Source organism: Phaseolus vulgaris, chromosome 11 (genome assembly GCF_051622355.1).
Source record: "Phaseolus vulgaris cultivar YP4 chromosome 11, ASM5162235v1, whole genome shotgun sequence".
Taxonomy (NCBI): domain Eukaryota; kingdom Viridiplantae; phylum Streptophyta; class Magnoliopsida; order Fabales; family Fabaceae; genus Phaseolus; species Phaseolus vulgaris.
This window is the reverse complement of record NC_143508.1, coordinates 2,259,491-2,284,730: the sequence shown is the minus strand read 5'-3', so window position 1 is coordinate 2,284,730 and position 25,240 is coordinate 2,259,491. Positions and strand designations below refer to the sequence as shown.

The window sequence follows — 25,240 nt, the reverse complement described above, 5'->3', positions numbered from 1 at the left end:
TATTCCTCACTTGAACAAATTTCGTTTTGGTACAAAAATCCTCATAAATCTTTGTTTTAAAACTATAAGAAACTACATTATTGTAAATTATTTGTTGACAATATTATTTTTAGTTAATTAAATATCTATTTTACTAATGGTAAAATTTACACAATAACCAACAAAGGTGGGGTATACTCTTCTATTTTTCAAATAAAATTATATTTGAAACAAAATACATAAGAAATACAAAAAAAAAAAAAAAAAATCTGTAGAAAAACAAAGACACCAGTGTCTTAACTAATACAACAATCACCAAATCTTTATCTTTATATTAAACAACACAAATAATTCTAATTTATTGCTGGTCATAAAGTAAGAAGTGAAAATAAGTAATTTCAATTAATTATTAATAAAAAAGTTAAGAAGTAAATATTCCTTAGCAAAGTAATAAATCAGTACATAAATATTTTCATTTAGAGATAGTTAAGCTTTTAACATGAATATATTCGTATACGTCACTCTTTTCTTAAGTCTCTTCCTTATATAAACCCCTCGCCAACTTCTGAAACCACAGAAACAAACTGAGAAACACATATCAGTTATGGCTTTGTCTTCACTTATTTCCAATATTCTTCTTCTGCTTCTTCTCTCTTTCACCAAAGCAGCTTTAGCTGCATCAAAGCTTTCAGTATCTGATCATGATAATTATCTTAGCCGAGAAGTACTTGCAGAACAAGAAGCTGATAGAGTTTATGGATTACCAGGGCAACCACCAGTGAAGTTCAGACAATATGCAGGTTATATCACAGTCAATGAAACTAATGGAAGAGCACTGTTTTATTGGTTCTTTGAGGCCACTCACAAACCACACAAAAAACCTGTTCTCTTATGGCTCAATGGAGGTACGTGATCAGTTACTGACCCAAATGAATGATTGTGACAATTAAGTAATTAATGCTGATATATTCTTATACTGTCACATAATAACTCAGTAACTACTGCATTTGAAGGAATCAAAATATAAGTTAAAGTAATATTGTTTTTATCACCCTTTTACATGTTTCTTGTGTCATGTGAAGTCTTTAATAATACAAAGAAATTTTTTCCCGTGTTAGAAGGATAATGTCTTTTGCTATAAATATAATCTTTCGTGTGTCTGATAAACTATTAATTAAGTAGTAAGTTTAAACTTTATTTTGAAGAAATAGTTGGAAGCAACTAGCAATATGACTTAATAGCTGAGCGTGACACAATGTACATTACTCAAATGCATGAATATTTTCAGGCCCAGGTTGTTCCTCAATTGGTTATGGAGAAGCAGAGGAGCTAGGACCCTTCTTTCCCCAGGACAGTAGCAAGCCAAAGCTGATGTTGAACCCTTATTCATGGAACAATGGTTGGTCAATTTTTACATTCTTAAACCAGAAGTTGATAGTATTTTTTCAGCATAAACATCAATATAAGTATCTATGCTAGAAAAGTGATGATCCTTGTTAACCAAAATGATTTCTACAGCTGCCAATCTTTTGTTTTTGGAAAGTCCTGTTGGAGTGGGATTCTCCTACACCAACACCAGCAAGGATTTGGATGAGCTTGGTGACGCCAATACTGGTAATGTTGCTGTCATCTATGATTTTTTTTTCACTTGCTTCTACAAAGAGTGATTTATTGATGCTACTCATTTTCCAACATCAGCTAAAGATTCACACACCTTCATAGTCAAGTGGTTTAGGAGATTTCCACAATTCAGATCACACAAGTTCTACATTGCTGGCGAAAGCTATGGAGGTATCTATGGTCTAAAACACAAATATATTTCTTTACCATGATTTGGATCTTCTTTTCATATTAAATTTCTTTTGTTCTAACGTTTCAGGGCACTACGTTCCACAACTCTCGGAGCTCATTTTCGACATGAATCTCAATCGTGCCAAGAAAGACTACATCAACTTCCAAGGATTCATGGTAAAACTCCCCCGTTAACTCTATAAGACGAGTAGTTCCTTTTTGTCATACCTGTGTTCATGAAGCATAGGTAAAAACAAATCAATGAAGAATAAAAAAAGACACTTCACGAAACCAATAGTAACCTATTTAACAAAGACATTGAGACGAAACATTGAACACGAAAACACTTATAATCTCTAAAATGTAGAACATTATGTTAAAAGACAGAAATCCACTAAATATTTTTTGAATTGGACAGGATAGTTTGATACAGACATATCATTTAAGAAACGTGTCCAAAACTCATAGATATTAACTAGTTCGAGAAATGATGTTGGTTGTGCAGATTGGAAATGCAGCATTGGACGACGAAACAGATCAAAAGGGTTTGGTAGAGTATGCCTGGGATCATGGAGTGATATCTGATGCGTTATACCATAACCTTACAACCCAATGCGATTTCAGAAGACGAAATCAATCAGATGAATGCAGAGACGACATGGTTAAGTTCTTCGAAGCGTATGACGTTATTGACATGTATAGCTTGTACACTCCCACATGTCTCGTCGACATCGACAGCACAGCCCGAGTCGTCAGAACCCCACGAACCTTTTCCAAACTCGTGAGCTTTCGGCTAATGGTTTCTGTCTAAAATTCCACATTAACATGTTTTCTGTTTTATAGTGTATAGTTTAAATATACATTTTTTGTTTGAACAGAACGAGTGGCGTAGAAAACCAGCAGGCTATGATCCCTGTGCATCCGATTACACTGATGTTTACCTAAACAGGCCAGAAGTCCAAAAGGCACTACATGCCAATGTCACCAATATTTCCTATCCATGGACTCACTGCGGGTTTTCATCCACCTTCTCTATTTTCTTGTTCATCTTTTCTAATCATGACAGACACAGAAGTTTGAGACATTACATCAACTGATGAAATTAATGTTAAAACACATGATGAATGGAACATGTATTGACGTTGTTACTTTTGTTCTTGTCCACAGTAGCATCGTTTGGAATGACTCACCACCTTCCATCCTTCCTGTCATCAAGAAGCTTGTAGCTGGTGGTCTTCGCATTTGGGTTTTCAGGTACACACTATTTCTTAGTTTGAGATAACTAATTAATGGATTGATTCTGATCAACAAGATTCTTCATTCAGCATCCATGCATAAAACACTGATGATTAGATGTGTCACACAAGTGACTAATACAATACTGTCACAAGATTACTACAATGTTTGCTTTATCTGTCAAGTAATTAAGAGTACTGTACAATAACATCCACAAAATTTGTTTGTTTATACAGTGGAGATACAGATGGAAGAGTTCCTGTGACTGGAACCAGATACACTCTCAAAAAGTTGGGCCTCCCCATTGTTCAAGATTGGACTCCCTGGTACACTAGCCAACAGGTAAAATTCAAATCTTAACTGTGAATTGAAAGAAGAAATCACTATGAAGCATTTCATTATATGGATTTAATTTTGATGAATTGGAATGAATTTGTGTGTTATTATTGAACTACAGGTAGGAGGGTGGAGAATGGTGTATGAAGGACTTACTTTTGTGACCATAAGAGGTGCTGGGCATGAAGTTCCAGTCTACACTCCCAAACCAGCTCTGCAGATGCTACGACACTTCCTTGCAAATAAGCAATTACCATCTAAACCAATTTAATCACTTTTTTTTCTTTTCATTCTTTTGTTGTTAAGTTCTGTTTCACAATAAGATTCGAAGTTTCTTTATTCCAAAAATGCTGTTTTATGTGTTTTATGTGTTATTGTTCCTTTTGTTACAGTATATAAGAAGTTAGTTAACTTCGTTATTCACATAAACACTTTGTTAACATTTTATAATTACACAAAGAGGTTAAATTACTAATTTAAAAAAGTAAAAATAACAAAAGTAATAACTTTATAATAATGTTGATAACTAAAATATAATTTAAACATGAATACAAAATTTAAGTACAACCACAAACAATCTCATCTATATCTATATTTATAACATTAATAAAGAGAATTTACACAAATTATTATTTTATCCTTTAAATAATCATTTTTTAAACTAAAACAATCACCTATACAAAAAAAATAAGAAAAAATATTTAAAATATTATAAAATATTTATATTTATATTTAATTGAATAATTTTACTCTTTAATAAATACAAAAAATTTATTTATATACTTAATAAAATAAAAAATTAAATAATTTCTCTTTATTTCGAAATAACTAAATAATTTTTTAAAATAACGACTACATAGTTTTTATAAAATTATAATATTTTTTAATTAATTAATTATAAATATATATATATATATATATTAAAATTATATATTTTTAATATAATAAAAATGCGAAGACACATGTGTTTTAAAGAAATAACAGTAAATTAGTTTGAAATTATCAAAGAAACAAAGGAGTCCAATTTAATTTTTCGTTTTTAGATTTTCTTTAAAAAACTATTTCAAATTAAATTTTTTTCATTTATAGAGAAATGTTAATAATATTGTGCAAAAAAGAAAAATAGGTTTAATAATATGATTTTTTTTAAATAATCTTAATAATGTAATAGAAAAACCAAAGTATGTTTTAGATTAAAAAAAACACTTATTTACAGAAGACAAAAACATTTAATGAATGTATACAATGAAACTATATAATAATCTTATATGTGATACAATTCAGTTATAAATTAGGCTAAATTTCAAATTTGTAAAGAATATATACATTGACACTATAAAGAAAAATCTTATATGTGGTACAACCCAATTATCAAGTAGGTTAAATTATAATCATAACTATTTGTAGTCAATCCAAATATAATGTCTATTCTTGAGATTCCTAAATGTTATTTTTTAATTCGTTAAAATATTTTTTAATTAATAACATGGCAAAATTTATACTTGATAAACATGTTTCAGTAACAATAGACATACTTTTAAGTATATTTGACTCAACATTAATGTTTAATTACAAAGTTATTAAAATAATTTATTTTTTAATGTTTGAGATGGAAAGTTTAAAAATGATTTATATTTCTTAAATATTGTAATTGGAAATTCAAAGAAATTTTAATTTACTAAACAATAATTCTTAAAAAAAAAATATTTTAATTTCGAAAATTGATAAATCATGTTTTCGAATAAAGCGCACCGTTTATGAAGTTAGTGATGGAAAAGAAAGAAAAATTGGAGAAGAAAGGGTAAAGAGGGGATCTCAAATAAGAGGGTTCATTCGATCTGCAACGACGCGAGAATCGTGATTGAGGAAGCGGAGAGAGATGGGAGGACACGGCGATAGCACAACCTACAAAGGTGTTACCATTCATCACCCAAAGCGATGGCACACCATCACCGGCAAGGGTTTGTGCGCGGTCATGTGGTCAGTTTTCACTTCACTTCTATGCTGTTCATATTCTCCTTTTTTTTTGCCCTAATTTCATGGATTCTATGATTTCTTGTTCCAGGTTTTGGGTAATGTACAGGGCAAAGCAAGATGCTCCTGTTGTATTGGTAACATACCACTCTCACTCGTAATTCAGTAATTCGTTCAATTTGTTTCATCCTCAAACTTACAATAGCGTCGTTTCGTTTTTGTTTTTTCTAGGGCTGGAGGCACCCTTGGGAGGGTCACCATGATGATCATGGCAAGGGGCATTAGCATTCCTTAGGTACCTCAACCATTTTTTTCTCCTCTCCCTGTAAATTTAATTTCCAATTACCTCTTTCCTTGTTAGCTATTTATCCGATTATGAATTACTTAAAAAAACCTGCTTTCTTTCTTACTCTTGTTTGGTATTGCAATGCAATGTCTGTACTTTACACCTGATGCATCTCAGAAACCGTAAGATGACATTTTAAATTTGGGTTATTGTGTGGGTTTGAGCCCACTACATGATCCCCGGCCATTTGATTTAAATTATACCCCAGACACAACCGTAGATGCTGGCTAAGCTTAGTTACTACTTGAAAAAATAGGATTCGTTCACGTTCTGTTCTGGGCATTAGGCTTACACTACACGATGGCTAATGTAATAACTATTTTGTTGCCAATAGTTGGTATTCATATTTATCGTTGATATATCATAATAAACCTCTTGATGTGATAAACATTTGAAATTGAAGTATAAAAAATCGTTTTCAAATTCGAGATGGAAAAGAAAATCATTCATTTTCTTTGATTTCCATATGATGTACGTGTACGCTTTTGATGAAGCATGCCATTTAGGGGATGTCTGGTTTTATTATTTACTGTTTTCATTTTTTCTGAAAATATAAAACGATAAAAAAAACTTTGGAATGTTACTTTCTCTTACATTCCTAGAAGTGGGAGTTTGCGTTCCTGAAAATTTTAAATTTTGCTAACAGATTGTTTTTTCTTGTTAACGGGTTTGCTTATAATATAATACGGGGCCAGATTTGTAATTGTAAAGAATTATCTTCTTCACTGCAATCCTCATGTCATGGCTTCCAAACAAGACTGGGGTCTTCACGTCTTATTTCTAATGTAAGGCCAACTGAGCTCTATGAGGAGTGGTACTCTTGCCCATAAACTTTTTCAGGGTTAAATTTAAAATCACGGTGTCTTGACAACTAGGATCATCATTATTGTATTTTTCCCAAAGCTAGCTAGACAAAGATAATGGCTATTTGGTCTGTGCTTCTATGCGTTTGTCAATTGATTGCTTGTGCTCCCTGTGCTTTAGCTAACTTCAAAGTTGTAAAGCTATTCCTGTTTTTTCATGTTAAGCTTCGAAGTTGTTTTGGGTGACTCTCAGTTTCTGCGATTGCTGGCAGAATCACTATAGTTTTAAATTTGAATAGACAGTCTTCGCAGGGGAAGATGTGTTTTGAAGTTTGGGGTTCTTAATTAGAAAATGATTGTTGAAAGAAGGGTGGAGAAGGAACATAGTAAGTCAAATGAAAGTAACTTATTTTGAATTTGTGCCAGATAGAAAACACACAGGAAATGGAAATGATGATACAACAAAGACTGTGTTTCTAAAATTTTGAAAAATTGAATATATAAATGACTTTCAGGAAATGTAATGATAGCAGGAAATAATTCATGAAACAGCACACTCGTAAGTTTTTCTCTCTATTTTTACATTTACAAGAGTGATTTATTAACTTGTTACTGTTCAGTATATATACATCATCTTTTGGAGAACACGGATTGAGATTTAGAAACATCTGTAAGCCAGAAATTTCTACAAGGAAAATAATTTGTTCAGAGAAGAGTTTATACAATGCTGACTGACATGTAATATTTTTCTTGGCAGGCACGATATCCAAGAATGGGAAGAACAGAGCTTGAAGTGTCTGTGCTGTGGGTGTGCTGTTAGTTGGAACGTTTACCTTGATCAATTCAATAAATTGGCTGTAAAATAAGAGATTTCTTTTTGCATGATTTCATGAGGGTTAGATATGTTTCAGCTCCTCACCTGTTAACTGAGATGAAAGTATTGGCTTTGTTTTGTTGGTTTAATTATCCATTTCATCGTTCTTCTCAGAAATTGACAACACAATGTTATAATGCTTTTTGTTTATTTCAAAGAACTTCATGTTGTGCTAAGCTCAATAACCTGGGATCTTTAAGTATAGATCATATTCACGAATGATAGAAATCATTTGCAGAATTGTCAAGTCGCAAAACAGTGATAAAGTTGGAAACATTTCCACTGCGCGTTTTGAAGAAACACCTATGTTTAATATTTTTAATTTTTAATGGGGGAATAAGTATTTTGTCAAGGATAAAATGTGTTAAGTGTTCTAAAAAAATTTCATTTTTTATTAAAGGCATATTCTGAAATGGTTTAGGGCCTATGATTACTTGGATATATCAACCTTTCCACTTATAGGAGAGTAAGACACACAAGATTATTGTTTAAAGTAAGGAGGTAAGAAGATGAAATGTTCAAAATCATCATCATGATGTCATTATCATCCTGTTATGAGCAAGAATATTTTGAAAATAGTGGTCTATTTGTTTATCACAACAAAAAACCTGTCCAGTTTTTTGTCATTACATTAACTAAACTTTATTAAATATAAAATTTATAGGTTATTCTAGTTTAAAAGTTAATTTTAGGGGCAAATAAAAGGCAGAGAATAAGGAATGTCTTGTTGGAGAGAGAAGTTAGAAGGTGTTTCTCCAATTTTCCTTCCTTCTCATCCATCATCATCATCATCATTATAACTTCATTTCCATGTACTTTTTTATTTCATTACCATGCTCTATTGCTACAAAGTTCAGTTTTTGGTGCATTTGTTTAATTGCATGACAGTGCTTATCTAATGGCATCTTCTCATGCACTGTTATGTTCTTTTTTAGGAACAAACATATTATGATCCAGGATTATCTTTAATGTTCACAAACTTGTGTTTCTGAATTTCCAGTGTAAATATAGGTATACCATCAAAGAAAGCAAGAGGGATGAAACACAAGAAATAATATTATTAGCAAAAAATAGAATACAAATAACAATATTAGAATACAGTAAACATTGTCATCTAAGAAATCTAAGTTTTCTTAAAAAATATAGTTAAAATTTGTCGTAAACTAGAACGAAATTTGTTTTTCAATGATGTCATGGATCCCAGAACTGTTTTTTGTTTCTCAAAATCACTTTTTAGAACATTTTTTTCAAAAGAAATTTATACAAATTGAACATAGTATTACATATATGAAACTAATCTCACACTAATCCAATGTCCTGTGCAACAATGACATTTGTTAAACCTTATAAAGCATGTTTTGTTCATCCCATATTTTAAAGGACCATATACAAAGCATTTTATATGAAAGATGAAGGAAAGTTTTCATAAAATAAAAAACAGGTAAATGTTATGTGCTTTTATCATGAAGGAGTGAGAGAAAGAATAAATAAATAAATAAATAAATAAATAAAATTGTTTCGGAGAATTTATCCTGAAAAGAGAAATTACAAGTTTTACCCTTATATTGAGCAGAAAGAGTTGGGTTATAGATAGAGTGAGGGGTAATATGGTAAGATGAAGCTGAAGGCCTCCATAACCAAGCCCTTCAAAATCCCCTTATCCTATCTTCAGTGTTCATTTGAGTTTGCATCACTTTTCTTCTTCTCTCCCTCAAATCCCAAACGGAACAAACCTTTCTTTCATCACAAAATGGCTTCAACAACTTTAACAACCCTTACCCTTCGCTCCCTATCTTGTCCTACACCCTCCTCTTACCCTGCGCACCTCTCCGCCAAACCCTCCCTCCAATTCCCCAACATCTTCCACCGCGCCACCACCGCCACGCGCCGGGCCCGCATCGTCGTCTCTGCCGTCGAAGCGCCGGAGAAAATCACTAAGCTCGGCGACGAAATCGCCGGACTCACCCTCGAGGAGGCGAAGAACCTCGTGGACTTCCTCCAGGACAAACTCGGGGTCTCCGCAGCGGCCTTTGCTCCCGTTGCCGTAGCGGCTCCCGGAGGAGCTGCGGCGGATGCGGCGCCGGTGGTGGAGGAGAAGACGGAGTTCGATGTGGTGATCGAGGAGGTGCCGAGCAACGCGAGAATAGCGGTGATTAAGTCTGTAAGAGCGTTGACGAGCCTGGCGCTGAAGGAGGCGAAGGAGTTGATCGAAGGGTTGCCGAAGAAGTTCAAGGAAGGGGTTTCGAAGGAAGAAGCTGAAGATGCGAAGAAGCAACTTGAAGAAGCTGGTGCAAAGATTGCCATTGTTTAGGACTTCATTGTTTTTGCTTCTTTGTTGTAGTTGAGTACACTGTAATTTCATTTCATTTTGTCTGGATTTCAATTTTATTTGTAATGAGGAAAAAATGAGTTTTTGTTTTTCTAATCTTTTTTATGCAGCTCAGGTGTTTGTCGAAACGGGGTGAACCACTGAAGGGTATTTTTATCACTCAAATAATGAACTGAATTGGGAATTGGAAATTGGAAAGGGCGCTCAAAAACCTTAATCCCAAATATAATGTGGATAAATTTTACTTTATCTGTGTGTGACTATGATGTTTAATTAGTCATGTAGATTTTATCTGCTGTGGATTTTCACCTTTTAAGGAGATACTCAATTTCTTGCACTCTGCCCATTTATTTTTTTCAATCTGTACTTTCTGCTTTATTGTGTGCTTTGGGACAATCTTGATTCTTGAGGTTTGCATGATTGTTAAATTTGCGGTTTTCAGCATCCAATTTCATTTCCAATGCAGTAGAAGATTATAGAAATGTTCAGTTAATGGTAAGCTTTCTAATTCTTTTTGTATGTCAAAGCCTTCAGCTATATTCCTGGCAAACTTCAAGAAAATAGAAAACAAAAGAAAAAGTGTGTCCATCCATGTTCAATTGAACTTTTGAAAGATGTGACTTTTGTATGAAAATTTCGTATCTGATGATTCTTACACCAATTGTTAGAGTATTTTAATTGGGTAAATTTAATTAGGACAAAGAAAGGTGATCATAAAAGAGCTAATGAATAAATTTTAAAAAAATATAAATTAAGATAAATAGTGCACTAGTTATTAATTGTTTTTCACTTTTTATGCTATAAAAAATTTGATTTTTAAATATTTTAAACAAAAATAAATAAAATGGGATACACACCCTTTCACGTCCTAACAAGTTTGAAGACTTCATTCAATCCATTGACATTGAAGACTTTCTCTTCTTTCAATGTTCTTTCTTTCTAAACATAGATTTAAGGCAGGAAGAGCAATTAACTTCCAATTACACCGTGTAATTGGAAGCTCTTACATAAAACAGTAAAGCAAAAGGCTATTAAACAATAATCTAAGAATAAATAAATGGAAGAAATAATTATAGGAATCAGAAGTGCCAAAAGTTGATTTGAGTTATAACGTTGGTGAACCCAAAACGATGTTGGGGAAACTAATTGCATTGGTTGGACATTTTAATTTGATTAGGGTTTGGGTTACTGAAAAGGAACTGGAACACCATGGTTCTTGTTGACTATAGCCATGGCCTGGTAGCGAGTACCCATACCAATCGGAACACCTTCATCGGGTCCTTCCCAAAAGGGAGCTTCACCATCACCAACAAGGCGCCAGTAACCTGTTCGCAGGACTTCAGCCTGCTCCTCCGTGCAGTTCTGAAGGAGTGCATCAACACGAAAATTTATTCCAAGAGAACCAAGAAATTGAGATTGAGTAATTGGCCCGTGGACAGACACTTCCCCTGCATGTGTTACCAAATTAATTTTTTAGTCTGATTCTAATCATCATACTATTTGTTAAAACTAGAGAAAAATTTGGAAGCACACCCAAAGCTTCCTCTGCGGAATGCCTAATGGAAGCAAAATCAACATATGCACTGAGATCGGCTGAGCCAGGATCGTCTAGAAGGTTCACGAACTTGTGTTTTCGAATTGCCTGCATCAATCCAAACACCATAAGAGAAAGCAAGAGTGAGGAATGACAATCTACATGTAATATTTCAACTACAAGAATTCAGATATTAGACTGTACTGTACATGGTACTGTAACCAAAAGTTCATGACAATTACCAGCATAAAGAAACTTCAATTTAATTTTAGGATGACAATCATTGACAGTAACATGTCTTAACCATTCCCATGGTACAGTAAAACAGATTGCGGTAGTGGCATTGATTACAAATAAACAAGCAAGAGTAGAAGAAAAGACAGATACCGAGGTGGCTAGAATCCTCCACTGATAGAAACACTCAGAATCTGTATTATTTATAGGAAATGGGAATAGTTTCAGAAGAATAACCCCTCTGTAACCCCAGAGTAGAGCTACTACAGAGATGCAAACAGCATTCCTTTTCCTGCTTACCAGCACACTGACAAATTGCATACATAACTGTGACAAAAACCCAGGCACTTGGGGAACCATCTCTTAAAAGTAGTTATTAAGGGGGGAAGAACCAAGACACTAAAGCATTTCACTCAGCATATTATTCCATGTCAGACTAACACCTTATAATACCCTAAGAGTATTACTTAGGGTTTAGGGTACTTTCTCCCAAATGAGTAACATTAACAACACATCTCATCCTTCCCACTTTTTCCTATTCGTTTCTAATCCCTCCTCTCAAGCACACCATATTTTGCGCCCACGTGTGTCTTCGTTTGATCTTTTCTCAAACTCTTCAGTTAACGCTTAAATTCTTAGGAGGAGCATACCATCCTAGATAGAGAAAATGAGTTAACTTGCAACGAAACTCTTTTTTGAGTAAACTCGTGGCAAACTGATGTAAGTTTTCTAGTCAAGAAGCAATTTAATGTGTTTGAAATCAAATGTAATAGCCATAATTTTACCCAACAACAACAATATTTTATTAGACTCACTCCTATTTTAATTGTTTACTTATTAAGATCTTATGTTTTTATGAATTTATATATGATTTAGTCATCTATGTAGGTTAATCTTATTCAGCATTAGAGTATTATCACACTTTATTATTCTGATTGCTATTTTTCTTTATTATGAGGAGGAAATATTAAAATATTATTGCATTAAGAGTATTATGTTATGCATATATGTCATTAATAGAATTGCTAACATTATTTATAGTATTAGGTTAAACTCTTACAAGTTTGCAAGTTGATTCTACAAGTCGATTTTACAAAACTTTCACAACCTTATCTTTGACCATATGAGTTCCATCAACTACCCTCTATATTATCATAAGGTATACTCAAAAGAGATAGATTGTGATTTACTGTCACTATGCTTATTATTTTTTATCAGAAACTTAACCCAACATGTTTGCTTAAGCTGATATTTCCATGGTATTACAATACAAGACAAAAGGTTGGATACGGGATACCATACTACACTAGAAAGCAACACTTCTAAAAATAAGATGAGAAAGATGCTAGACCTGGAGACTGTCCGAGATTACTCCATTCAAGCCATAGTCAATGATTAGAGCTCCTCCACCATCAGAACTTATCCTGTCAGCAATGGTTTGGGTCAACTCCATGGCTTGGGGACAAACTTCAATTTGATTGAGCTCAGCAAATTCCTCAGGTGCAGCCCATTTCAACCTCTTTAATAGATAGAGAGTAGCAGGTGTTGGCTGTGGAGAAAGAACAAAACGAAACCTATTCGATATAGGTAAGAAGTATCAATACACTAAACCCAGAGGAAATACAATTCAAAAGTGTAGATTACATTACAATACTTACGATGAATCTTCTGCCACATCAACCATTTTCTCGCACCAGCCTCTAGATGCTTTCTGCAGTGCCCAGACATAGAAATCGTTCTTCAAAGAATGTAACACCAAGAGCAATATAGAAATTGTAGGAATTGACAGAGAACTTTGGATTTCATTTTTTTACAGCACTTATACAAGGTATAGTATGACACGACTTATATTTTAATGGACATTAAGGAACTAGAACAATCAATTTTGCCAAGCTAAAATCCCCTTTGAAGCAAGAAGGGGACGCAACAATTGAGGTTCAAACTTATCTGTCCCGAAACATAGCTGTGGATGAAAAAATAAAAAATAAACATAGCTGTGGAAGAAACATTTGAAAGCAAAACTTAGGAGATTTCTGAATTTAAAATCTTAATTTCGCAGCTTCATAGATGTTCTTAGTTTTAATTCAGCTTAATAGCGCAAGCATTCTATTACCTGAAACTGGTGGACTGGTAGGGCATCAAAGAACTCATGCGCAATTATAATCGTTGGCACTGGAGCACAACAAAAGCAATAACTTGGTCAGGGCATTTTTTGAATATAGTTCAATAAGATGTTTTAATGCAACACAGAACAGAATTGGAAATTCATATAAGAAGTTGCACACCATATTTTATGCCCAAAAGTCTATTTTCATTGGAAAAGCATTACATACATCCTGATGGAATCTGCTCCAGCGTTGCATGCCACGATACAGGAGTGCCAAACAAAGACCTGGCAGTTCTTATATCAGTATCTTGAGAAGCATTCTCCTCATCAACGCATTTCAAGTTCTTCTGCTGAAGCTTCTGCAGTGCTGGACTGCATTCCACCAGGTGCACGTGCAATGACTCAATGAAGTTCTTAAACTTTGAAGCACCCTATGAAGAAATTAAAAACTTCCACATGTAATTGAGAATGTAAACAAAAGGTTTTTAAACAGAAATTCAAGCATAAAAGCACATCATCATACGCGAAGGAGATCAGCCATGAGAGTTCCTCGTCCGGGGCCAAGCTCAACTAGATTTACTCTTTGAGGTTGGCCCATTTGCTGCCAAAGACACATCACCCAGACACCAACCATCTATGTTTGAATAAACAAGGTATTAGAAATTGAATCATTGTCATGACACCTGGACAATCCTAAACTGTTTTTCATGCTTAAATAAAATAAAATGAATTTCTCCGCAAATTTCAACTTATCAATAAACTAATCAGTAAAAAAAATCTCATGGTAGTTCTTCTAAAAGATTTAAGAAAAAAATATTTTGTTTTTCATTGTGCTTTCTTTTCTTAGAAATAGAGACATTTATACAAACATTTCTAGTTCAAAAAATGAAGATAATTCACCTCACCTCACCGAACATCTGGCTAACTTCAGGAGAGGTGATAAAATCACCCTCTGCTCCAAAAACATCTCGATTGATGTAATACCCAGCTTTAGGATTTGTCAAAACTTCGGACATGTACTCACCAACGGAAATAGGGCCTCCACGAAACTGAGAATCACGAGTGACATAATTTAAAACGACGAAACCCAAATGCTAAAGACTCGTTTTTTATGAATAGAGTGAAACCTTGATGATGCCCTTGAGGTGCTTGACGAGCTCAGAATCAGAAGTTGGGTGGTGAGTATGGTCTGGCACAGTTGGTGGCTCAGAATCAGAATCAGAAGTTGTTTTTCGAAAGAGAAGTTGAGTGAGTATAATAAACAAAGAAATGAAGGAAAATTGAAGAGAGTACCAGGTGGATTGTAAAGGGTAGAACGGTCAATGGAGATTGTGGCGGCAGTGGTCTCTGATGGAGAAGAACAAAACCTTCGATAGTGGCGCGTCACTGTGGGACGATGAAGTGAGTAACATTGGCGCAACACTTTTCTCAGCATTTCTTCTTTACTTTTTCCTTCAAACGATCGAAGTTGTAAGTGATGGGGTTTTATATGTAACATATGATTTTCTAACAAGATGAAACTCTAGAATTTAAATAAAATTAATGAGATTAAAGTTTTTATAGTCACAGTAAATTTATTTTCTTATTATACTAAAACAAAATATATAAATAAGTTTTATAGTGAATTTTGATTATTTACTTAAATTAAAAATAAAATATTTGTTTTTTTCTAAGACCAATGTCCAACCAAAAATAGTACTCCTTTACGTGTTTTTTTATTTTTCTTTTTATAATTTTCATAATGTCATTTATTTCTTTGGATATAATAATTATTAGATTATTCCAATATTAATCATAGACTAAGTACATGAAGATAGTATTGTTAGACGATTATAAACACGTTGCAAATTAAAAAAAGACAACTACTAGTATTTTATGTATTTATAAATAGATTTGTTTATAAAAATGTTTTCTGTTTAAGTGTATAATAATTATAAAACAATGAAAGAAAAAGTATAGAGATGTTTTGTTTATAAAATTATTCACGATTTATTTTTTTTGTGAGAAAACTAAAACCCCGTGTAAAATGAATTGAAGAGAGTAGCATTGTAGTCATTATATTGGTTGAAGTCATTAAACTTACCTTTTATTCGAAATTAATCTAGGTTATTAGAAAGAAAGTTTATATTTACTTTTTTTATTCTTTAGAGACTTACTATAAATAAATTACCTAGTATTCTTAGTATAAGATTATTTACAGCATAAAGCATCTTTGATGAGGATAACATAACACAGTTTTGAACTTGAACAATAAAAGTATTTCGTATGATATATAAACAAAAAAAATATATCAACTAATGATAACTTAGTTAATAAAGTCATTTATAAAAATATCATTTAATTGATGTTTTATTTGTAACATTTTTTAAGTTAATATCAAATCAATTTTCAAGGAGAGATATTTTAGAAAAAATAAATTTTGAAATAAAACTAGTACTACAAAATGATTTAATTAGAATTCTTAATTATCGTGAATTATTATTTTTTATTAATATTTAAATTGAAAGGAAGTGCTTTAACACTTTTTCCCTAGAGTATAGTATTCGTTAAACTCTAGAAATTTAAACTATAAGGTTTTTTTTAATCAGCAAACACTATAAGATTATTAGTAAAAGAATACTAGTATTTGTGCAACAATGTTTCAATGTTTTTGGTTGTCTCTCTTACAAAGTTCATCGCATTTTACAATGAAGGAGAGAAACTGACGCAAAAAGATAATGTATAAATTACTATATATATAGGTAAATTAAGCATACAAATTTTAATTTGTAAGAAAAACATTTTCCAATTATGTTAGAACACCTCTTGATGAGAATTTTAAAACAATAAATTAAAACTTCCAACATTTTATGATTTTTAAGAAATTTCAATTAAAAATAGTGTTACTAAATATTTACTAAAAATATTGTGTAACATTCTCTCTATGCATTAAATTAAGCATACAAACCCTCAACAAGTGAATTAACTGAATTCTTAAACACCAAAAAACTATCGTATGTCAGATAATTTTGTCGAGCCCAGAATTAGAGATAGAAACAGGTCCAATACCTATCTATTTAATACAAGAATCAATCAATCAACTCATCATTTATTTAGCAGTAAAGCAAATAAATTCCAAGAATTGGAAACAATCTAAACAAGGAAAACACTTATGATTCTATTAGTCATAACTCAATGACGCCCATCTCAAAAACATCGAATCAATTAAGTTCCAAATCTGGTGGATACAGACAAAGGAGTGGCACTGCTAAACGAAAAATGAAAATTTTGTAGAACAAGGTTTGGTTAAGACATATTGATCTGCCTCTATCTCCCATACAATTTCATTATAGGTACAAACAGACTCGTACAACTATCAATCGAAATGATAAAATTATGATTAACATATTTGACTGTCCTTACCTCTCTTTCTGTCTCATTAGAGGAGCAGAGGACAAGGACAGGGAAAGCGAGAAAGAGAGATGGGAGCATAATATTGTTTGGTCGTGTCTACAAGCAGAAGAATGCAAGAGTCTCAGAAAAGCGTATTGTTAGCACCTCTCAGGAAAAAAAAGGGAGGAAGAATTTTCAGCAATGAATTTCACTTTATGAATATCAGCAAGAAATTGTGCTTAAATTAGTTATAATCCCGGCATCACTAATTCATACACATATTTTAGACCCCATATAATCTGTGCCAAGTTGTGTAAGCATGGATCCAGCATTAATATAATCGAACTAACAAAACGAATAAATGACCAACAATCCTATTAAATAGATCATGTCAGAAATAACAAAGCAAGATGCCCTCTTCTTGAAATTGTCTGAACTTGGACAGTGTGTGTATGTTCATTGAACTCCGAAACAGCACATATTTACAATCCTCTGGCCTATAAAATGGCCAAATACACTACAAAACTGTACAGGCACAATTGAAACAGTTCACAAACATCAGTCACCTGTTCTAATAAAAATGGTTCACAGGAATATATTTGAAAGAGAAAAAATAAATGACTGTACAAACTTATAATACATGACAATTTATAGTTAAATGACAATATGAAAACTCTTTTAAACAGCACAAGAAACATTCTTTCTAGTGTCCGACGTAAAACCCCAACACTAATGGCATTGTTTGCACAGAGGCTTGGTTTAAAAAAGAAACTGAAAAACTATATTGCCAGCTTAAACCACATCTAATTTCAAATTCGCATCACCATTGTGTTGGTCCAAGCCGAAGTTTACAATGACATTCAAGGTTTGGAATGACAATTCTACCTAGAACTTATGGGTATTCGCCAAATTCAAAGAAGCCCCAACGAGAATTATTGATGGGCATAAGACAATATGAACCGAAGTGTACAATTCTTCTCAAACAATTAGCATCTAATAATTTTATCGAAACAAAGCATAAAAAATGCCTTCATATTTAACTATTGCATGCGAATAATTTGAAAAGCGACAGGCCAGGTACAACAGCAATGGAAGCAGAAAAAAGTATATATCCATGGTAATATACCCATTGTTTTAAAATACAAGGTGGAACAATCTATGATCCATAAGCATGTATACTCCTAAACAATAAAATTATACATAGAAAAGATTGAGCAAACAATCCCTCAACCAAAATTTCAAGAAAATCGTATTATTAAGACTGTATAAGAACGATGGTACAGCCTCCGGTTAACAATTTCAAGTTGTTGAAGGCTGTAACAATATAAGAACCAATTCATGCTATCGACTACAAGCAGAATCAAAGGGAAGAAATAAAATGGCAATCTATAGTTCTGTACTCACAATGGCAGATCTCAACGTCTGAACCACCCTCGAACAAAGTCACAAAAGGGTTCAAGTGTCAGCTACCATAATGGTGATTCCGAGCAGCCATATTGGCAACCTGAGCCTGCAACTGAGCCGCTCTAACTTTCGCCGTGGTGGCGCGGTGAAAGAACTGCTCTCTGGACAGCGCCCTCACACTCCTCAAGTACTGATCAAACGGCACAGCCCCCACCTGAAGAGCCTTATCCAAGGCATAAAGCGTGTCCTCGATAGCCAAATCAGAAGCAGTGCAGTCAAGCATCTGCTTGGAGAGAGCATCCACACACTCAAAAGCCTCCTCAGGATTGTCCAAACTCCCCATCTTCTTCCCCTGGTTATCCCTCAACCACCCCTCCAAAACATCAGTGTTCATCAACACAATCTGCAACTGCTGCTCCAGCGCCTCCATCTCCTCCTGCATCTCCTTCAACCCCCTGTTGAGACTCTCCTCCCGCTGCTTTAACACGCCCTGCAAACCAAACAGCCCCTCCATCTCACCCTCCCTGGTCTTCCTCAACGCGGAAACATCGCCATGAACCATCTCCACAAGCTTGTTAATCGCGTTCCGCTTGAAAACCTCCGAAGGATCCTCCGTGGTCTGAACCCTAGAAGCGGGAGCAGGGTAAGGGGAAGGAGGGTAAGTCCTAGAAGGGGGGTGAGGGTGGGGGTAGCCAGATGAAGAAGAAGAAGAAGATAAATTGGAAGAAGAGTTTCCGAAACTGGGATGGGGGTGAGGGTGAGGAATTGGATTGGGGTTGGGGTTGGGGTTTGGGTTTGGGTTTGGGTTTGAATTAGGGTTAGGTCTGCGTTGGGAATAGAGGGGAGGGTCACGACCGAAGTGGAGGCTAAGATTGAGAATGAGATCAACAAGGTTGGAACTAGGGTAGGTCCAATTCTGCAAGTAAGGGACGGAAACCAAACCAGAAGGGTTAACGTTGGGGTGGGGGCGCTTGATGATCATGTCGCGCGTGGGATTCACGTAGACGCAGGGCGGATGGCGGGGGTAGGACTCCATGAGCCAGATGACGACGGGGATGTTGTAGGTGACGCCTTGGAACGTCATGGGGATGGTGCCGTCGGCCTGGAGGAGGTTGACGGAGCGACCGTCGTTGTGCGTGAAGGAGGCCGTTTTGGGCTCGAGAGAAGGGAAGGCGGTGGTGAGCGCCACCAGGTGCTGACGGATGAGCCACTTGGTGTCCTCGGAGTAAGGGACGGCGGAGGGGCCGCGCTGGGAGAGGACGGAGTTGAGGAACTGCGTCATCGCCGGTTGGACCATGCCGATTCCGATTCCGATTGGGGTTGGGAAGATGAAGCAGCTTAGACTTGTTCAATCAGCTATCTCTCTCTCTCTCTCTCTCTCTCTCTCTCTCAGATTGTTTTCTTCCTTCCTAAGCCAATTCCTTCATAACTTTCACGCATTTCAATTTTTCTCTCCAAATTCCAAACGCGTCACTGTTTATACTTTTTCTTCAGCTTCTACGAAAACGCCCTTTCCTCATTTTTTTTGTTTTAACTTCTTTTCATCAATCAAAAATCCCAACAGGAATCACTTCTGCTGTAAATTAATTCGTTATCCCCAAAATCAACATCACATTTTATTATTTGATACAAGGTAAGTCAACATATTAATAAAAAATTTACCTTGTTGAAACTTTTTAATAAAAAAAAACACTTTAATTTTCATAAATTTTATTCCAAATTTTAAATTCTCATTTTCAAAGTATTTATAATATAAATTAACGCAATTAAACTGTCTTCTATACAAAAATGAACAGATTAGGATGAAACTAAAAAAAATAATGGAACACACACATATTTTATTAATATGTCTGACTTTATTTAACTTTTTTGATATTTTTCCTGAATATTAGTGCTTGTATTTTGCCTCACTTCCCTACATTTGCTCTAACATCTTTCTGACTCGCTCTTTTCCCCTTTTTTCTGTTTCAAACCTCAAACATTCCACAAAATAACAGTAATGAACCAAACTATGACACACATCTAAATTATTGCAAAATATATGTTCGAAAGTAAGGTTGGGGTGTTGATGGGTTTAAAGAGAAGAAATCAAGAATGAAGACTGTGACTGTTTTGGTATAACTAATCTGAGAACTTATCAACAGAGATTGAAATATTCATTTACAACAGACTCTCCCAGAAGTCCATGCTTGTGCATAATTGTTAGCTAAGTACGAAGCTAAACAAAGATTTTTCATTGCTAAATGGTGTGTCCCTCTTTATATTGATTCACATAATGGGACTCATGCATACTCATTAATGCTTATTTATTCTGTCTACGCTCTTTTATTTTTAGTGTTCAGATGTATCAAAAACAGTTTGAGTGTTTAGCCTGACATTCGTAAACATGAAAACACTTCAAAGTTTAACTTAGAATTAGAAGTAATAAAGAAAAAAAAAATGTTGAAGTTAACGAATGTTTTAATTTTCAATAAAATGTAAAGTTTTTATTCTTAACTTCGAAAGTAACTTCGAACCAGGAAAAAGTAACTCGCAAACCACTTATCTGGGCGCAAATAACAGCATTGAGATATAGTTTTGTTAAGAAAGCATCCTCCAGCAAAACAATATATTAAACATTTAATTCAAATACAGTAGTGAAACACCGATCTGGAACAGGAAAATCAGACCCTAAAAATACCTCAGGAAAAAATAACTTATATTGTATTTCCTATATGTCTGTTAAGACAAGACCCTACCTTGGTATTACATAAATTGACTGAGGTACTGAAATTAGTAAATCGTTTCCCAGGCTTGAAGGTGTTAAATCACAAAATCTTCCACTTTCTCTCAAGGGCACCAGTAATCCTTGTAATACAATAAGCAGCACTTAGCGGGTACCCCGAAACTGCAATCAGAAACACAATGATGTAAGAAATAAAAATATCCTGGCTGGTACATGTTAATGATCATGCAGGTAGCATTCTAGATATTTATTAAACACTCCAAGTTTTGACCACAAATTGTTACAGTAAATGAAAATAATCGGTAGGGTGTCGGACTGGGGGCTTTTACTCAGCTTAGCAACAACTTTTACCATTCAAATTCAGTTCAATTTAAGCATGAGATCTGTTAATGCGAAAGACAGTGACGTTGGCTTCAAAGAAAACATCCCACTTTGGTTCTGTATGTGGCCATCCTATTTTAAAAAGACTAGTCATTTATAGCATGTTTGGATATTTGTTTCCAACAATGCAAACTGAATTTCACCACTTCCAAACAATGTATGAAACCATCAAGCAGATATTTCTATCTTTCACGTTGGACGTAGGTTTTGATTAGGCAATTAAACACACTACTACAGGAAACCAAACACGCCATTAGTATTCTACATAAATGCAAAAAAAGAACCAAAGTGGGAGACTGCTCTAACAGGAGGAGCAGATCGGTGTTTTTGTGTTTGCAGTATTATCAAAGCTAAGCTAGTCTGGCAACCGTGAGTTTTTGTTCACAAACCTACATTTGGTAGTTAAAGTGATTAGCATAAAATAGTTTACTTTTTATTCTTTTTAAAATGGAGCCTAGCAAAACTTCATGAAACTCTTCATTCATTGTTTAGAAATTTGAACAGACAAAATTAAAAATAAGAATGTATCAGGTCCCAAAAACAAATACAAAGTTTATACACAGAAGGGACATTGCAATCAGAAAACACTTACCAAAGACAGACACAACAAAAGAAAACCAATGAAGCCAAAACCCAAAATTGACCATCATGAATATGTACATAATTACCGAGAAGATAGTAGATAAAAAAAATAAGTATGGATAATCGTACTTGCTAGATAATCTTCTGTATAATCGGTCTCAATCTTCCCATGGGCCATTGCTCCTACCTGAAATTAGAATATATTAATCCTTAAGCATTCAAGGAGAAAGTAAGCATAAAAATTAAAAGTTGAACTGGTGAAAGTACCACAAAAACAAGGTCCGTATTGCTGGAAATAGTTGATACATAGTCATCCATATCTACAAGGTTTTCTGAACTATATGATAGACCTGACATTCAAGAGAAACAACCACTTCTATTATTTTGAATTACATTGATAAAAGAATTTATCAAAAAAGAAAAGTTAAACACAGACTTCAACATTAGGATTTGGGATCTTCCAGCAGTCAAGAAACAAACAAGTAAACACCAGCAACAATCAAGAGCACACAACACACCTATTTTTCGTGAGTTAACAGGCAAATACTGTGTGACAGGATTTTTTATGGTTCGGAGGAGTTTCTCGCGCTTGCCAACAGCAGATATGCTCAGCTTTTGAAGCAGTTCCACTGCAGTAAAAGTTTAAGAGCAACAGATGAGAACTTATATACTTTTTCCTCCCAAAAAAGTGAGACCTAGGAAACAAAATAGCTAAGACTTACACATAACACCAGCAAAACGTTTGAATGTTCTGGGAATTCGAACAAAGGGCTTAACCTCTATAAGAACACCTTTCTCCGTCCTTATATAAACACTTCGCAATCTTCCAGCTTTATTCAGTGGGCTATCCAGAATCGATAGCAGAGACTGAAACAAAACACCATTTGACATATAATTAAAAAAGATAATGAATCATTCTAACTGCATAACCTCAAACAAGTAATTTCAAAGCAAAATTCACACAAAAGAGTGAAAATGTGATGATGTATTTAGAAAAAAGCTTTACCTGATGTGTAATATCAGGCCTATAATCTCCAGGATTCTTGTTGTTTTTGCGGAGGAAATTGGCATGGTCATCGGAGTTCAAAAGTTGATATGTCTGCAGTGCCACAAAAACAAAGAAAATAATTGAGTTAAAGTGAAAGTAAAAAAGAAAAGAAGAGTGAGAAATAGAAGAGTATGAAGTAGAACCTTGCCGACTTTGGCGACTTCGAGAGAAGCTTTTTCGAGGATGAAGATGACGTTGGGTTTGGTACTGTTTTTCTCACTGGGCACAATTGGGATACCACTCAATTCATCCTCTTCTGTTGGTGCTGGTTCTGATTCTCTTTCTGGTTCTGGTTCTGGTGACGGTTCTTTGCTTTCTTCGGCAACAGCTTTCTTTGGTGGCGGCTGTTGGTGTTCTTCTTCTGAGTACTGTTTGGATTGGGAGTGCTTTCGCTTCTTCCCCTTCACACCGAAAGGTCGTGTCATTGCCTCGGCCTCAAACAAATTCCAATTCTCCAAACACTGCTTACACTTCCTAGGGTTCTTCTGATTTTGCTTATGCCCGTTTTATTTGAGCTTATAATATGGTACACACAGAACCTTGGTCTAATGAAGGGTTGATGAAAATCTCACCGTTGGATACTAATGATATGATATGATTATAAAAATATATATCTTTCTATACTAGACTAGATAAAGGAATTACAATGTTTTTTTTTTCCTTATCAGTTATACAGTTTAGTTTATTTAAAATAAAAAATTAAATTGATAAAAAAAAATATAAATTGGTAACACATAGTTTCTCGACTTAAAAAACAATATATTAACTTCTCAATTTCAAACAATTATATAAATGTTTATTAATTCAAAATAGGTATAAGTATCTGATAATATTAAATGTTTTTTCATTTCTCCATTCAATCTTTTTAAAATTATCTTTATAATGTTCTTTTCAGTTTTTTTTTCTAAAACAGATCCATTCTGTTGAAAAGTAAATTTATTATTATATAAATCATTTGTAAATTATAATTTGTAACGTATTATATAAATTGTAGATTATATAATAAATTATAAATTACCAAATACATTATTAAATTTTATATTGTAATATAATAGTTGTGATTGTTGTAAAATATAATATTTTATGACATATTATAAATTGATTATAATATTTTACAAATATTATAAAATATTGTACATGATATTTACTATAAATATGAATATATAATAATTATATATACACTATACCTATTAGACAATATGATACCAAAAAAATGTGATGCCACCATAAATTCATTAAAAAAAATTAGATAATTATATTATCATTTTAATATTATATAATAGTACATAAAATAATGATATCAATTTTTATTATACCACTTGTAATATTTGTATTAGGTTTATATTGTCTTGTTTTTAGTATGTGAGTAATAGTTTTTATTTTTCATTCTGAATTAATCCATGAGAAAATCTCAATTATTTATCCTCTTTATTAACTTCTTTATAGTAAAAATAATAATAAATAATAGTTGAATTCTTAATACTAGAAGAAGATTATGGAGAATAACTAGGATTGATTCGTGTATTTAATATACTTATTATAATCAAGTTTTTTAAAGAAAAATTTATGTAGTTACAAATGCCTCATTGGAATTGTACAAACTTTAAAATTTTCATGGGATAAAGACTGGACCATTTATGAAATATTTTTTTAGTAAAGGTAAAAAACACAAATTTTACTGTCATTGACTCTCTTAAGTTAGATAAAAATAATAATACAATTTTTTCTTTATATATTAAGTTCGTGTAAAGAAAACAAAAGAATTTAATATTTCATGTCATGCATTTAATATTATCAACATAAGAGCTGTCAAAAGACAAAAAAAAAAAAATACAACAAAAAGAGTTTAAAGTTACTCAACAATTAGAAAGAAAAAAAATGTAACGATTACTTATTCTAAAGCCTATAAGAAGATATTTGAAGAAAAAAATACAAGAAAGTAAGTTATATTTTGCAAGTGTTGAAACTCTACTCGTGTGTCCTAAAACTTTGTGAGAACACTATTTGTGTTCATTACTGTCTAGTGGTAAATATAACTTAAATCTTGTATACATTGAAAGACGTTATCCTCTCTAGTGAGAAATACCAGTGATGTATTGATCATTTAGATTTTGTATCAGTGTTGAATCATGAGTTTCTAGTGTAAAAAATACTTAGTGTTGATCCAGAAGTGGCTAATGTAAAA

The 25,240-nt window shown here is 33.5% G+C and overlaps 6 protein-coding genes across 11 annotated transcripts; 3 read left to right on the top strand and 3 right to left on the bottom strand.

Moving 5' to 3' along the window:
* Nucleotides 1–510: 510 nt before the first annotated feature.
* LOC137836657 (serine carboxypeptidase-like 34) lies at nucleotides 511–3,766 on the top strand. Of its 2 annotated transcripts, none has more exons than XM_068645713.2 (10): nucleotides 511–884; nucleotides 1,268–1,378; nucleotides 1,498–1,593; nucleotides 1,678–1,770; nucleotides 1,859–1,947; nucleotides 2,276–2,551; nucleotides 2,649–2,785; nucleotides 2,938–3,024; nucleotides 3,243–3,348; nucleotides 3,464–3,766. In XM_068645713.2, the coding sequence occupies exons 1-10, from the start codon at nucleotides 584–586 to the stop codon at nucleotides 3,611–3,613; spliced, it is 1,446 nt and encodes a 481-aa protein (XP_068501814.2). In that variant the 5' UTR covers nucleotides 511–583; the 3' UTR covers nucleotides 3,614–3,766. The 2 variants fall into 2 exon arrangements, with proteins under 2 accessions (XP_068501814.2, XP_090153333.1); XM_090297207.1 differs by having other exon boundaries at nucleotides 529–884; nucleotides 2,649–2,812; nucleotides 2,941–3,024; nucleotides 3,464–3,674.
* Nucleotides 3,767–5,100: 1,334 nt separating this feature from the next.
* On the top strand, nucleotides 5,101–7,456 carry LOC137824118 (NADH dehydrogenase ubiquinone 1 beta subcomplex subunit). The gene is made up of 4 exons (XM_068629578.2): nucleotides 5,101–5,322; nucleotides 5,408–5,453; nucleotides 5,548–5,611; nucleotides 7,223–7,456. The coding sequence occupies exons 1-3, from the start codon at nucleotides 5,222–5,224 to the stop codon at nucleotides 5,599–5,601; spliced, it is 201 nt and encodes a 66-aa protein (XP_068485679.1). The 5' UTR covers nucleotides 5,101–5,221; the 3' UTR covers nucleotides 5,602–5,611; nucleotides 7,223–7,456.
* Nucleotides 7,457–8,961: 1,505 nt separating this feature from the next.
* Nucleotides 8,962–10,005, top strand: LOC137830411 (large ribosomal subunit protein bL12c). Of its 2 annotated transcripts, none has more exons than XM_068637743.2 (2): nucleotides 8,962–9,679; nucleotides 9,784–10,005. In XM_068637743.2, exon 1 carries the CDS (start codon nucleotides 9,090–9,092, stop codon nucleotides 9,648–9,650), a length of 561 nt encoding a protein of 186 aa, XP_068493844.1. In that variant the 5' UTR covers nucleotides 8,962–9,089; the 3' UTR covers nucleotides 9,651–9,679; nucleotides 9,784–10,005. The 2 variants fall into 2 exon arrangements, with proteins under 2 accessions (XP_068493844.1, XP_068493836.1); XM_068637735.2 differs by having other exon boundaries at nucleotides 9,779–10,005.
* Nucleotides 10,006–10,527: 522 nt separating this feature from the next.
* Nucleotides 10,528–15,042, bottom strand: LOC137835039 (NADH dehydrogenase ubiquinone complex I, assembly factor-like protein (DUF185)). 3 transcript variants are annotated; one of them, XR_016517498.1, is made up of 10 exons: nucleotides 14,837–15,019; nucleotides 14,671–14,732; nucleotides 14,449–14,592; nucleotides 14,067–14,177; nucleotides 13,770–13,974; nucleotides 13,550–13,608; nucleotides 13,095–13,147; nucleotides 12,788–12,985; nucleotides 11,202–11,310; nucleotides 10,528–11,116 (listed from the first exon to the last, which is right to left on the bottom strand). XR_016517498.1 is itself a non-coding variant. In XM_068643704.2 (10 exons), the coding sequence occupies exons 1-10, from the start codon at nucleotides 15,039–15,041 to the stop codon at nucleotides 10,854–10,856; spliced, it is 1,434 nt and encodes a 477-aa protein (XP_068499805.2). In that variant the 5' UTR covers nucleotide 15,042; the 3' UTR covers nucleotides 10,528–10,853. The 3 variants fall into 3 exon arrangements, 2 of the variants coding, with proteins under 2 accessions (XP_068499805.2, XP_090153585.1); XM_068643704.2 differs by having other exon boundaries at nucleotides 12,788–13,010; nucleotides 14,837–15,042; XM_090297459.1 differs by having other exon boundaries at nucleotides 12,788–13,010; nucleotides 14,444–14,592; nucleotides 14,837–14,999.
* A 1,569-nt stretch (nucleotides 15,043–16,611) lies between these two features.
* LOC137832530 (protein ELC-like) lies at nucleotides 16,612–20,244 on the bottom strand. Of its 2 annotated transcripts, none has more exons than XM_068641677.2 (2): nucleotides 18,320–19,940; nucleotides 16,612–17,032 (listed from the first exon to the last, which is right to left on the bottom strand). In XM_068641677.2, exon 1 carries the CDS (start codon nucleotides 19,614–19,616, stop codon nucleotides 18,378–18,380), a length of 1,239 nt encoding a protein of 412 aa, XP_068497778.1. In that variant the 5' UTR covers nucleotides 19,617–19,940; the 3' UTR covers nucleotides 16,612–17,032; nucleotides 18,320–18,377. The 2 variants fall into 2 exon arrangements, with proteins under 2 accessions (XP_068497778.1, XP_068497241.1); XM_068641140.2 differs by lacking the exon at nucleotides 16,612–17,032 and adding an exon at nucleotides 17,108–17,440 and having other exon boundaries at nucleotides 18,320–20,244.
* A 650-nt stretch (nucleotides 20,245–20,894) lies between these two features.
* Nucleotides 20,895–23,573, bottom strand: LOC137834308 (nucleolar essential protein-like protein). The gene is made up of 7 exons (XM_068642582.2): nucleotides 23,199–23,573; nucleotides 23,014–23,106; nucleotides 22,730–22,874; nucleotides 22,526–22,636; nucleotides 22,275–22,357; nucleotides 22,137–22,194; nucleotides 20,895–21,206 (listed from the first exon to the last, which is right to left on the bottom strand). Exons 1-7 carry the CDS (start codon nucleotides 23,478–23,480, stop codon nucleotides 21,127–21,129), a joined length of 852 nt encoding a protein of 283 aa, XP_068498683.2. The 5' UTR covers nucleotides 23,481–23,573; the 3' UTR covers nucleotides 20,895–21,126.
* Between the last annotated feature and the right edge of the window lie 1,667 nt (nucleotides 23,574–25,240).